Source organism: Perognathus longimembris, chromosome 1 (assembly GCF_023159225.1).
Source record: "Perognathus longimembris pacificus isolate PPM17 chromosome 1, ASM2315922v1, whole genome shotgun sequence".
In the NCBI taxonomy this organism is placed as follows: Eukaryota; Metazoa; Chordata; class Mammalia; order Rodentia; family Heteromyidae; genus Perognathus; species Perognathus longimembris.
In genome coordinates, this window is record NC_063161.1 from 103,683,212 (window position 1) to 103,698,040 (window position 14,829).

General features: G+C 46.2%; 1 protein-coding gene across 1 annotated transcript in view; it reads right to left on the reverse strand.

Annotated features, from left to right (window-relative positions):
• Cdk20 (cyclin dependent kinase 20) overlaps positions 1–1,475 on the reverse strand; it is a 53,896-nt gene extending 52,421 nt beyond the window's left edge. Inside the window, exons 1-2 of the mRNA XM_048337817.1 lie at positions 1,154–1,475; positions 452–565 (exon numbers count right to left, since the gene is read on the reverse strand). Of these exons, the coding sequence (XP_048193774.1) occupies positions 452–565; positions 1,154–1,228 (189 nt within the window). The 5' untranslated portion in view covers positions 1,229–1,475. The remainder of the gene's footprint in view (positions 1–451; positions 566–1,153) is intronic.
• Between the last annotated feature and the right edge of the window lie 13,354 nt (positions 1,476–14,829).

The window sequence follows — 14,829 nt, forward strand, 5'->3', positions numbered from 1 at the left end:
AGAAAAGTCTCTGAGATTCTTATCTCCAATTAACCAACAAAAGCCAGAAGTAGGTGTGTGACTCAATTATTAGAGTACCAGCCTTGGGGGGGGGGGTGATTTGCTAAGGGACAGTGCTAAGGGACAGTGCTCAGGTCCTGAGTTCAAGTTCCAGAGCTGGCACCAGTGTGCACACGCACACACACACACACACCACCACCACCACGAACGAATGAACTAATACGTGGAATGACAAAGGAATAAATTAGGAGAATGAACAAAAACGGTAAACAATGTTGACAGGAACAAGGAGGCTCATGGCTGTGCAGAGTGGAGGGAGTGGGAGGGGATGGATCCCGGAAGGACTGTGTAGATGGGTAGAAGGCAGGAAGAAGTGAGGATGAAGGGAGAATACAAGAAAGCAACACTTCAAAACCTGCTGTCCCCTCACCCCAGCTCAGCCCCAACTTACATACTGATTGTCCTCAATCTCCTGCAGAGCCTTGATTTCTCGCAAGGCCTGGTTGGGGATGCCATCCTCCAGCCGCCTCAGGGCTACCTTCTTGAGGGCAACGATTTCACCAGTCTGTGCAGGAAAGAGCACAAACACTGCCAATCCACTCTGGGCTGGGAAAGTAGGAGAAAAGAGAGGGAGGAGACTGACCAAAAAAAAAGAGGGAGACTGCTATCTATGGAGAAAAAGGGATACCACCGCCCCGCTGCCCCCAGGCCCTCCTCCAGAGCGCCCACTCCTGAAGCATGCAGAGGAAAGGGTCTGCTACCATTCCAGGACTAGGTAAAGAAATCACTGTAAGCCTGGCTCACATCTGTAATCCTAGCTACTCAGGAGGCTGCGGTGTGAGGATCGCAGTTCAAAGCTAGCCGGGAGGAAACTCCAAGAGACTCTTATCTCAACCTCCAGGAAGCCAGAAATGTCAAAAAGTGGAAGAGCGCTAGCCTTGGGCTGAAGAGCTCAAGGACAGCGCCCAGGCCCAGAGTTCAAGCCCCACGACCAACAAAAAAGAAAGAAATCACTGTATGATGGGTCGGAAGCCAGGTCAGTTAAAAGGAGGCAAACTAGAGGTGGTGGGCAGGTCCACAGACTGTCTTGGGTGGCAGTAGCACAGGGAATGGGGCAGAGGAAGATGAGGACCCGCTCCCCAAGCGACCTCACCTCTACATGCTTGGCCTTGAAGACGATGCCGTGTGCGCCCTCTCCGATGCGGCCCAGGATGCAGTACTGATCCATCAAGCTGGGCCCAACGCAGATGCGGTAGCCTAGCAACGCCAAGGCCTGCAGACACTGGGGCGGGCCGCGGCGGGTCACGTGACCAGGAAACGGAAGCTAAATCCTCAAAGACGGTCGTTCGCACTGCACTTTCCCCTAGTCCTCCGCTAAACTCACGCTGAAGTGCATTTAATTCCGTCAGCCCATACCGTATGGGCAGCCGGGAGGATCGGAACGATGGTGGCCACCGCGTCTTTCCTACTGCGCCACGGCGTCACGTGATGAGAACCAACCTGGCGTGCAGCCGGAGGGCGGAGCCACGCATGCGGGGGCGAGCCTATGGCTGCCAACGACCTGGCCTCTGGGCTAGGGGGCGTGGCTGACTCCTCCCCGTCCCGAGCGGCCCCGCCCCTAGTCCTAACCCTTGTATTCTGGGCCTGGGCGCTGTCCCTGAGTTCCTCTTGCTCAAGGCTAGTTCCACCACTTGAGCCACAACGCCGCTTTTTCGGTGATTTAATTGGACATAAGAGCCCCACAGAGTTTCCTGCTCTTGCTGGCTTTGATCCTTAGATCTCAGCCTCCTGAGTAGCTAGGATTACAGGCACCTAGCTTTTTTTCTGTTGTTTTTGAGGCTTTCAAGGAGGCCTTTATCTAGCTCAAAGCACACACTATCACAATCTATTTTGCTATTTGCTAAACTAGTTGAACTCACCAAAGTAGTTCAAGTCAATGCTTTAACTGCAGATTTCATCATAGTCACCTACAGAAAATAGCACAACTGCCGGCCAACGGAGACAGGAACCATGCGTTCTAGTTCCTTACCAAAAAGCAGCACAAAAATACTTTCCTCTGCAGTATGAAAATATACACCTCTAACACGGCAGCCATGCATTTCAGTTCTTTAAACAAACAACAAAAAATGAGTAGTATGTATTCTGTTTCCTCTCAAGTTTCAAGGGGGGAAAATGGACACTTTTTTCTCTTTCAACACTGATGTATAGCTTAGAAACTTTTGGATTAAAATGTGCCACTCTAAAAAAATGTGCTCGGCAAGATTCTGACTCTAGACTAAACAAACACTCTGGGGGTTGCAGGTGCTGGAGGGGTGGCCTCCTGTCACTGTGGATCCAGAGCCAATGTAGGTAGTCCTAGGGCTTCAGTATCTGGAATCAGCACTAAGAATGGAAAGTGAGGGGTCTGTGAAAAGCGACTCCCCCCCACCCCTCAAGGTCTTTCAGAGTTGAGGTGGCGCCAGGAAGGTTGCCTAGCATCACCCTGAGATGTGGCCCTCACACTCGGTGCATAGGAGCCCCTCAGCTTGTGATTGTGCAGCTCCAACTGCCTGGGTTCATCAAACACTGCTGGCTCTCAACAACTATTACTTGAGATGTGACTGTCATAGACCCAGCCCAGTCCTAGAGAGCCAGCTCAGTACTGCTGCCTTCTGGGCACAGCTGGTGCTCTCCCTGTGGCAAGCGGGAGGGACCTCCAGTAATGACCCCTCTGATCCCTGGATGCCTCTGCCACATCAGGACTGGGGGTATTCTCCTCAGAAGGGAAGTTGCTTCCAGGCTGTTCTTTCTCAGGCAGGTCTGCAGATACAGGAGATGGAACTTCCGCATTGCACATTTCAGGGGTAGTCAAACCATCCTGATCCAAACATGGCTTACCAGGGCTGCCAGACTTGCCTCCTGCCCTGTGGACCCACATCCAAGAATGCCACAGCTCTCCAGCCTCCACAAAGGGGCCTCACTAGCCCAGCTACCCCAGGTAGGCATGGTCCAGTGCCATGACCAGCAGGTAGGGAAACAGGAGGCTCACTGCCTAGTAACAGCAGCATGCCAGTCCTTGTGGCCCTGAGTGTCACAAAGGGCCCTCACAGGTGCTGGATCTCATTTACAATGTACCTAACATCTGGGAGCCCTCATTTCTCTCACACCAAATTGAAACACTTGCCTGGCACACTTTCCAGTTTACACGTGACCATTTACATTGACCGTTTCATTTGCCTTATAAGGACACATTTCATATCTGAGCAGCCTGAGGCTCAGAGAGAAAGTGGCCTGGGATGAGACCAAGGCAGCAAAAGTGAGCTTTGCCCAGCTCACTCACCTAGCATCCTACTCTGCAGGCCCTGAGTTGTGAATGACAAGGCCATCTAGAGCAGGGTGGTATCAAACAGCCAGCAAGCTAAATGAGGCTCCTAAAACCCTATTTTCTCAGTAAGGATCCAGAGAAAGTACAAATCAAAGCCAGAACCAGAGCTGGTTCCTTCCTACCCTGAAAGACTATGCAGCCAAGAGCGGGGCTTCTTGGCTAGGAGCCTAAGGGACCCTTAGGAGGCAAGGACCCTAGGAAGCAAAGCCTCTGGTTTAGGAAACAGGTTGGGCTCTTTAGCCAGGTAAACTAGGAAGCTCCATCCCTGGTCCTGAGTTCTACCATGCAGGTGTTGTTTCTTTCTGGTGGAGACACAGAGCCAGTGATGAAGGATGACAGGCAGAGTGGCAGATAGTCAGTTGGGCTTCCTTCTATCTGCTGACAACATCTCTCTATAGCATTCTCTGTGTGTGTGTGTGTGTGTTTATATAACTGTGATACACTCAGCTCTGATGGATATAGAGCCTCTGGGCACACAAAAAGCTGAGATAGGCCAGGAGCTGGTGGCTCATGCCTATAATCCTAGCTACTCAGGAGTCTGAAATCTGAGAATCACAGTTGGAAGCCAGCCCAGGAAAAACAGTCCATGAGACTCTCCAATTAGCCAACGAAAGCCAAAAGTGGAGCTGTAGCTCAAGTGATAGAGTGCTTACCTTGAGAGAGAGAAAAAGCTAAGGGACAAGGCCCAGACACACTGAGTTCAAATCCCAGTACTAGCAAAAAAAAATTATATATATGTGTGTGTGTGTGTGTATGCGTGTGTATATCTATATATGCACACTAAGGCAAATGCAAAGTAAATCCTCAACTTCCTATATCAACTGCATGCACAATAAGACAAATGAAAATTAAATCCACAACTTCCCACTTGTTAAAGTATTAAAAAAATGTCATTCCACTCTCCTCTACAGATATTCATCTTTACAAAATCAGTATTTTCTGAGCTACCAAAGGTCAGTGGCTAGCCAGGCACTGATGGCTCATGCCTGTAATCCTAGCTACTTGGGAGACTGATACCTGAGGATACAGTTCAAAGCCAAACTAGGCAGGAAAATCCATAAAACTATTATCTCAAAAAGCCAGAAGTAGAGATATGGCTCAAGTAGTAGAGTGCTAGCCTAAGAGAAAGAGAGAGAGAGAGAGAGAGACAGACAGACAGACAGACAGACAGAAAAAAATGTGCAGAAGTAGAGATATGGCTCAAGTAGTAGAGTGCTAGCCTAAGAGAAAGAGAGAGAGAGAGAGAGAGACAGACAGACAGACAAAAAATGTGCAGGATTTCAAGCCCCAGGACCAACACACACACATACACACACACACACACACACACACACACACACACACACACGAGTATTTAGTAAATATTTTGCCAACTTCACTTGCTTAGTAAATTGAGTGACTCCTAATGATTAGTCAAATCACTAGGAAGTGGTAAGTTATGCTTTTATATTTAGAATTCTCGACTTTGACATGACTAAATAACATGATTTTATTTTGTTGGTCATGGGGCTTGAACTCTGGGCCTGGGCACTGTCCCTGAGCTCTTCAGCTCGAGGCTAGTGATCTACCACTTGAGCCACAGCGCTATTTCTGGTTTTCCTGGTGATTAATTGGAGTTAAGAATCTCATGGACTTTCCTATCTGGGCTAACTTTGAACCATGACCCTCCGATCTCAGCCTCTTGAGTAGCTAGGATTACAGGCATAAGCCACAGATTCCCAGCTAGGAACATGATTTTTACGAGGCAAGCACTTTACCACTAGGCCATATTCCCAGCCCTCAAAATTACACTTGGTTTTTTTTGTTTTGTTTTGTTTTTGCCAGTCCTTGGGCTTGAACTCAGGGCCTGAGCACTGTCCTTGGTTTCTTTTTGCTCAAGGCTAGCACTCTGCCACTTGAGCCACAGCGCCACTTCTGGCCGTTTTCTATATATGTGGTGCTGGGGAATCGAACCCAGGGCTTCATGTATACGAGGCAAGTTCTCTTGCCACTAGGCCATATTCCCAGCCCCAGAACATGATTTTTAAACAGTGGTAATTTTTAACAATGAGCATGATAATGTAATAGCTTTCATAGGCTAGTCAGAGCCAGCTTCCACTCAAAACTAAAGAGAATGATTAGGTGCTGATAGCTCATACCTGTAATTCCAGCTACAGCCCAGTAGTAAAGTGATTCTTACCTCAATTGACCACCAAAAAGATGGATGTGGGGCTGGGAATATGGCCTAGTGGTAGAGTGCTTGCCTCGCATACATGAAGCCCTGGGTTCGACTCCCAAGCACGGCCAGAAGTGGTGCTGTGGCTTAAGTGGTAGAGTGCTAGCCTTGATCAAAAAGAAGCCAGGGACAGTGCTCAGGCCCTGAGTTAAAGCCCCAGGACTGGCAAAAAAGGAGATGGAAGTGGAGGTATTGCTTAACTGGTAGAGCCTTGAGCAAAAACACCAAATGAGTGAGTGAGGCTCTGAGTTCAAGCCCCAGTACCAACACACACATACACACACACACTCACACCAGCAGCAGCAGCAACAACAACAACAAAGATGATGCAGGATGAGGATCCAAGACTGCTTGACTATATTTTACTATTATTTCAGAATTTTAAATGTCTTTAGATGGAGATTGGAGTTTGCAACAGAATACCTACCTAACATTCAAAGTCTTGAGTTACATCCCCAATATTTCAAAACAAAAATGCGAGGTGAGCACTTTACCACTAGGCCATATTCCCAGCCCTCAAACAAAACTATAACAAAACTTTATTTACTTATTACTTTTTGAAACAAAGCTTTATAATTTAAAATACTGATATTTTTATTATATGTTCGTGATTTATGAAATTGTCATTTAATAAATGTTAATTGGTAGCAATTTATGAGACTTCTACCTCACTCTCATCTAAGATGAGCATTCCTTTCTAGCCATCTTCTCTAAGAGGCTAGTACTCTATGTTAAGCAGAATTAGAAAGAAATGCTTGATTGAGCTAGCGGCTGCTGGCTCACTCCTGTAATCTTAGCTACTCAGGAGGCTGAGCTATGAGGATCTTGGTTCAAAGACAGCCTTGGCAGGAAAGTCCAGGAGAGTCCTTTTTTGCCAGTCCTGGGCCTTGGACTCAGGGCCTGAGCACTGTCCCTGGGCTTCGTTTTTGCTCAAGGCTAGCACTCTGCCTCTTGAGCCACAGTGCCACTTCTGGCCTTTTCTATATATGTGGTGCTGAGGAATCGAACCCAGGGCTTCATGTATATGAGCAAGCACTCTTGCCACTAGGCCATATTCCCAGCCCCTCCAGGAGACTCTTATCTCTAGTAAGCTACCAAAAGAGCACTAACCTTGGTAGAGCACTAACCTTGGGCAGAACAAGCTTAGGGACAGAACCCAGGCCCTTAGTTCAAGCCTTAGGACCAGACCCAGAAACACACACACACACACACACACACACACACACACACACACACACACACACACACACCAAAGCTTGCTTGGCATATAGGACCCCCCCAGAAGTCCAATACCCAGCTTATCCCATTCCTCCAGTGGGAGAAAAACTTAATCTTGCAAATTTCCAGCTGCCCCTGATCACTTTTGAATCCTTCTAGTCTCAAAGCACAGGGCCTCCTTTGTATTTTTCTGAACATTGTGTCATTATAAATGAATTCTTCTTTTTTCTTTTCTTTATTTATTTTTTGGGGGTTGTCAGGCTTGAACTCAGGGCCTGGGCGCGGTCCCTGAGCTTATTTTCCTCAAGGCTGGCACTCTAACATTTGAGCCACAGCTCCACTTCTGGCCTTTTCTGTTTATGTGGTACTGAGGAATTGTACCCAGGGTTTCACGCATGCTAGACAAGCAAGCACTCTACCACTGAGCCACTATAAGAGCCCCTTTAAGCCCCTATAAGAGAATTCTTACTGTTGCAACAACTCAAGGGAATAAGGGGAGTAAATCCTTTCCCTTCTAATATCAGACTCCTGAGTTTTCATGTTAACTTCCTTACTCACTAACTAGCTTCTCTCTTCTAGAGGTTTCCATGAAGATTTTTCCCTCTCCTTGCCTGACAGTCATCTCCTATGGGGGTACACCCAACATCATGTAGAAGACACAATCCCAGCTCTGCCAGGCATTCCTGTGACTACCCCGCCCCCCACCTCCCCCACCCCAACCCAGCCCCTATCTGCTAGCATCCTATCTTGCTGGGAGAGGACTCGATTGAAGCAATGGAAAAGTCTGCAGAGGAAAAGAAGCAGGTCACAGAGTCTGGCCACCAGGGGACGCCAAAGCAAAGGAATTATCTTTTTAGATTAGTCCTATTGGGGAATAGTAGTTGCTACTCAAAGTATTTCAAGATCCCCAAATATGACTGCCATTAGATAGGTATCCACATGCCATTTAGACTTCTGTGTAGAGTGTCAGAATCTCCCATCTAGTATAGATTTCTTTACCTTTTCATGAAAAATAAACTACCCAGGTTTATATAAATGAAGTCAGAAGTTCGACATTTTCTACCTAGATCTTGATTTTAGGTAGCAACTATTTTTTTTTCTTTTGCCAGTCCTAGGGCTTGAACTCGGCCTAGGCACTGTCCCTGAGCTTCTTTTGCTCAAGGCTAGCACTCTACCACTGTAGCCACAGCGCCACTTCTGGCTTTTTCTGTTTATGTGGTACTGAGGAATCAAACCCGGGGCTTCATGCATGTTAGGCAAGCACTCTGCCACTAAGACACATTCCCAGCTCAGTAGCAACTATATTGAAGCTTGACCTACAATTAAACTTTGTGTTATTTTGTGTTGTGACACAAGAAATACATCTATCTCTCTATGCAAGTACCTAACCTACAATAGTATACAGGAGAAAAAAAAACATAATTTGCGATCTGCACATGACATTGTGTTGTCAGAATGTTAAATCTTGGACTCCAAATATCAAAAGAGATCTTAAATATCTGTGACGCATGCCTGCAATCCTGGCTACTCAGGAGGCTGAAATCTGAGGATCGTGGTTTAAATCCAGCCCGGACAGCAAAGTTTGTAGTTTGTGAGCCTTTTTTTTTTTCTTTTGCCAATCCTGGGGCTTGAACTCAGAGCCTGAGCACTGTCCCTGGCTTCTTTTTGCTCAAGGCTAGCACTCTACCACTTGAGCCACAGTGCCACTTCTGGCCTTTTCTGTTTATGTGGTGCTGAGGAATCAAACCCAGGGCTTCATGCATGCAAAGCAAACACTCTACCACTAAGCCATATCCCCAGCCCTGTGAGACTCTTATCTCCAATAAGTTACTCAGAAAAAGCTAGACATGGCACTGTGGCTCAAGTGGTAGCCTTGAACAAAAGAAGCTCAGGGACAATGTCCAGGCCCAGAGTTCCAGCCCTAGGACCAGCAAAAGAGAAAAAGAAGAAGAGAGAGAAAACTATCTTAAAATGGAATAAAGTTGAGGAGTAACCAGGTAAGATGCCAAAACTATAGGCAGCACTTGGCCCTGGTTACTAATGCCTTTAATCCTAGCAATTAGGAAGCTGAGATCTGAGATACCAAGTTGAAAGCCAGCCAGAGCAACCAAGTGCAGCCAAACACTGGAAGTAGAGATATGGCTCCCAGTGGTAGAGCATAGGCCTTGAGTGGAAAAGGTCAAGTGACAAAGAGAAAATCCTGAGTTCAAGCCCCAGTATAGGCAAACACACAAAAGTCCTAGAGAGAAATTTTTAAGTATATGTGGAAGACTGTGGGTTAATATTAAATCCATAGAGTTGAATTTTAGGCAGTGATTCTGTCCAGAGAAGGGAAAACAGATTTGCAGTCAAATAGATTTCTTATGCTTACACTTTAAAATTTTTACTTTATTTTTGTTTTTTTTTAGTTGTAGGGCTTGAACTCTGGGGCTGGGCACTGTACCTAAGCTCTTTAGCTCAAGGCTAGTGCTCTACCACTTTGAGCCACAGTGCCACTTCTGGTTTTTCTGGTGGTTAATTGGAGATAAGAGTCTCATAGATTTTCCTGCCTAGGCTGGCTTTGAACTGTGATCCTCATATCTCAGCCTCCTGAGTATCTAGAATTACAGGTGTGAGCCACTGGTACCTGCCTACTTTATTGTTATTTTAGAGGTGTTGTATAGAGTCAGGTAATAAGTATATTTCCTGTTATCTGTTCCCTCATTCTTTCCTATTCCTTCCCTTCCATCTCCACCCATGAGTTGTATAGTTCATTTTCATCAATGTGCAGTTCATGTTTATATTTTTGTAAAATGACTAATTTATTATGTGCATGAAATTAAAGGAGACTCTAGAAGAATGGTTATCTGAAGGGTAATTGCTATTGGAGTGGCAGATATCAGGGGCTGTGGTGAGTGGAGGGGGGATGTGTCAGTCTAACTTTATACCTTCCTTTTTTCTTGTGCCAGTGCTGGTGCTTGAACTACTCAGTGCCTGTGTGCTGTCATTTAGCTTATTCACTCCAGGCTGGTACTCTACATCTTTATTTTTTCTTACTCTATCTCTTGAACCACAGCTCCACTTCAGATGGTTTTTTGTTTGCTTGTTTTGTATCTGGGGTTGGGTTTTTTTTGCGGGGGTGGGGGTTGGTAGTTGATTGGAGTTAAGAGTCTCACAAATTTTCCTGCCCCATCTGACTTCAAACCATGATTACCAGATCTCAGAGTTCTGAGTAGACTAGGATTATAAACATGAATCACTGATACCTGTCTCCCTTTTTTTTTTCCAAGTTGGGAATCTCACTATGTTGCTCACTATGTCCCTTATAGTTCCCCTAGATAGTTGGTTTTGTCTATGTATAACATGTTTGTTAGAGTGAAATATCCCCATCTGGTCTGCTCTCCCTATGAGTGACACTTTTATTAAGGCTGTTAAGGCTTGGTCTCTAACTCAAGCATGTGTGTTTTTTGTCTTTAAAAAAGCTATGTGCTAGGGCTGGGAATGTGGCTTAGTGGTAGAGTGCTTGCCTAGCATGCAGGAAGCCCTGGGTTCGATTCCTCAGCACCACATATACAGAAAAAGCCAGAAGTGGTGCTGTGGCTCAAGTGGTAGAGTGCTAGCCTTGAGCAAAAAGAATCTAGGAACAGTGCTAAGTTCAAGCTCCAGGACTGGGGAAAAAAAAAAGCTATGTGCTAGGACTGCTGGTTTTTGAGACAGAAGTCTACCATGCAGTCACTGGCCTTTAATAAAAACTTCCTATTTGATCTTTCAAAACGTGGCTTCTCTATTTTCTTGCTGTACAAGGCTTGGTTTGGTTTTGATGTTGGTTTTTTCTCAGTTGTCTGCATCCTTAACACTAAGCCCAATCATTGGGTTAGTTAGTTCCCCCCACATGTTGGAGTCAGATGAGGCCTGGGGAATCAGGTTCCAATACCACCTCTTCCCCTGATGCTGGGGTACAGCCCCTCACTTGGCTCTGCCCAGGGCAGGGGAGGTTCCTGACTCAAGACTTGTAACCTCAAGAAAACAATCTGGGGGGCTGGGAATATGGCCTCATATACATGAAACCCTGGGTTTGATTCCTCAGCACCACATATATGGAAAAAGCCAGAAGTGCTGCTGTGGCTCAAGTGGTAGAGTGCTAGCCTTGAGCAAAAGAAGCCAGGGACAGTGGTCAGGCCTTGAGTTCAAGCTCCACGACTGGCAAAAGAAAAAAAGAAAAAGAAAACAATCTGGGAGAGCTGGTTGCTGGTGATTTGCCCTTTTAACCACTAACTACTCAGGAGAGACTGAGATCTGAGGACTAAGGTTCAAAATCAGCCCAGGCAGGAAAATCAGGAAGATTCTTTTTTTTTTTTTAAGCCAGTCCTGGGCCTTGGACTCAGGGCCTGAACACTGTCCCTGGCTTCTTCCCGCTCAAGGCCAGCACTCTGCCACCTGAGCCACAGCGCCCCTTCTGGCCGTTTTCCATATATGTGGTGCTGGGGAATTGAACCAAGAACTTCATGTGTAGGAGGCAAGCGCTCTTGCCACTAGGCCATATTCCCAGCCCCAGGGAGATTCTTGTCTCCAATTAAACTCCAAAAATAGGGAAGTGGAGCTGTGACTCAAGTGGTAGAGTGGTAGCCTTGAGCACAAAAACTCAGGGACAGCAACCATGCCCTGAGTACAAGCCCCAAGCACCAAGACTGGCAGACACACACACACACACACACACACACACACACACACACACACACACACACTTTTCAGAAGTGGTGCTATGGCTCAAGTGGTAGAGCACCATCCTTAAGTAAAAAAGCTAAGGGACAGCCCCCAAGCCCTGAGTTCAAGCCTGATTATGGGGACTCTCTCTCTCTCTCTGAAAGGAAAATTCTATCTAATACTTGGACAAGGCAAGTGCGTATACTGTGTAGAGTCTTTAAAATACAGGGCTGGGGTACCTGACTGCCAGATTTGGGGCTGGTGGCGCACCCTTCTGCAGAAGTAAATTTCACCTTGCTAAGACAATTCTTTATTTTCATGTCTGTCATGACTCCGATGGTTCTTAGAAAGCATATTTATAAGACAAAAGACAAAGGTAGTCAACAGAGGTTACTTAGCAATGCTGACTGCATTATCACTGTCTTGAACAGGTATTTCTTAGTTTTTCTGTAGACTTAAAATGAGTATCACTGAATAAACAAATACCCCCCGCCAAAAAAAAAAAAAAAGAAAAAAGAAAAAACACAATTTGAGATTGGTCTGCACATGGTTAGAGAAAGAAAGAGCCAGATGTGGTGGCACATGTAATCTGAGCACCCTGGAGATGGTGAAAGACTGGAAGATCAAGGCCAGGCTAGGCTAGTAAGATTATTTTTCTCCACAAAACAAGATACACATGGGGGGAGGGGGGCTGGGAAGAGGCTGGGACATATTTCGGTGAAAGAAAACCAATTGGGGATTCCTGATTCTATTCTTGCAACTTTTTGTTTTTTTTTTCTGGTTTTTTTGGCCAGTCCTGGGGCTTGGACTCAGGGCCTGAGCACTGTCCCTGGCTTCCTTTTGCTCAAGGCTAACACTCTGCCACTTGAGCCACAGCGCCACTTCTGGCTGTTTTCTGTATATGTGGTTCTGGGGAATTGAACCCAGGGCCTCATGTATACGAGGCAAGCTCTCTTGCCACTAGGCCATATCCCCAGCCCTCTTGCAACTTTCTTAATTTTAAGCAATTTCAAAATAAAAGTTTACCACCACCACCACCACCACCACCACCCCCTCCCCCACGCAAAAAAAAGGCAAAAACAGCCTAGAATCTTAAGCTGTTTGTCCTGAATTGAGACCTACCTAAGGAAGGATCTGATGAGAGTCCTAAGTGCAAAGGGAGGAAAATAAATAAATAAATAATACAGGGCTGGAAATGTGGCTTAGTGGTAGAGTGCTTGTCTAGCAAACGTGAAGCCAGGGTTGCATTCCTCAGCACAACATAAACAGAAATAGCCGGAAGTGAAAGTGTCAGGGTGGCTCAGTTGGTAGGATGCTAGCCTTGAGCAAAAGAAGCTCTGGAATCAAGACCAGGGCCTGAGTTCAAGCCCCTGGCCAGGCCAAGAAAATAAAAATTAAAAAGAAACAAGACTGGAAAGGGAAGCTTAGGGCAGTCATTTGCATGTCAAAGGCCTTTAGCAATAAAGTACAGAGAGATCTGGAATGAAGAGCTTGCCTCAGGGAAGCTACCTGCGGGGGCTCCTCTAGCACTCTCCTGGAGCTTTTTTAATCTGATATGGTGCGGACTCCAGGAGTTGCCGGCTCTAGCTATAAGTTCTGAGAGGCCATTTCAGAGAGGCCAGGAGGACAAAGGTACCTGGAGGTCTACAGTCTCCAAGGGAGATTTGGAGCAGAAAAAAGCAAAACCAAAAACTGAGAGTACTACACAGACACATTTGGCTGTACTGGCTGTATCCTCTTGGGATATAGGAGGGCTCCTGTCTCTAAAACTCAGCACAAGTGCGAGGGCTAATGATAGATTCTGTGCCACAATACCAGAGCCCAGCATCCAAGGAGAAGACTCATGTGAATTATGAGTACAATTTTCAATTTTTATAGAAACTATTCAAAGGTTAACAAGGACCTGGGTGTAGTGGCTAGAGTGATCTTCCTATCTTGACAGGGACAATAGACACCTGCCACTGTACAAGCTTACCCTACCCTTAGTTTTCTTTCTGTATTTATTTCTGTGCCTGTACTGGGGTTTGAACACAGGAACTCATTCTTTTGCTTGGTTTAGTTCCTCAAGACTAGTAGTATTCTACCATTTGAGCCCTACTTCCACTTCAGCATTTTGCTGGTTAATTGGAGGTAAGAGTCTCAGATTTTTCTTCCTGAAACCTCATCCTCCAGGATAGTGGGGATTATAAGCATGAAGAACCAGCTCCTAGATTTTTTTTTTTTCTAAATGGATTGAAGTATGTAGGAACATACAGGCTAAGTAGCCCTTTCTGAGTTTACAGTTCTCATCACAGCTTGAAATACCCATATGCAAATCTGGCTTGTTTATTGTTGTCTCAGTACCTGGGATTTAAACTCAGGACCTCAAACTTGTTAGCCTAAGTCAAAACCACTGAGCCATACCACCAACTCAGTTTTTCACTGGTTAATTTTAGGATCTCACTTGCCAAAATTGATCCTGATCCACCTACTTTCAGGCTTCTTTTTATCAATGGAGTCACTGGTGTGCTCTATCCTGGCCACCTTCTTTCGGAGGAAACATGAAACTTTTCTGCCCAGGCTACCCTGGCACCACAATCCTCCAACCTCAGCCTCCATGTAGATTGGGATGATAGGTACCAGCACCTAGCTCATTCTGGCCTGTTTTGAGATGGTACATTTGTGTGTGTGTGTGTGTGTGTGTGTGTGTGTGTGTGTGTGTGTGTGTGTGTGTACTGGGGCTTGAACTCAGGTTAGCCCTTCTTTTCCTTCCTTCCTTTCCTTCCTTCCTTCTTTCCTTCCTTCTGTTGTCCCATGTTGCAAGACCACCCCCAAGAAGACCACCGAGATTCAGACACTCCGAAATGCAAAAGCAAGGCAAGGCAAGGCTTTACTTAACGAGCTGCCAACTTGGGCCTCGTCCTACCCACCAACACAGCGGAGGTTAGGAGGGAGCCCCGAGCTGTGATTACACAGGGCTTATAAAGGCAAAGAACAAGGTTACAACAATCAGCTGTGCAAGCAAGAGTAGAACACAGGTACAAATCTGATTGGCTCAGGGTTCGATTCTAAAATGGGGTTCACGTGGTGGGGCCTGACTTCAAAGTCTGGCACCTCACCTTCCTTCCTTCTTTCCTTCCTTCTTTTTCTGTCTGTCATGGGGCTTAAACTCAGGGCCTGGGCACTGTCCTTGAGCTCTTCCACTCAAGGTTAGTGCTATACCACTTTGAGCCACAGCACCACTTCTGGTTTTCTAGTGGTTAATTGGAGATCAGTCTCACAGACTTTCCTGCCTGGGCTGGCTTCAAACTCAGCTTCCTTAGTAGCTAGGATTACAGGTATGAGCCACTGGTACCTGGCTTTCCTGAGC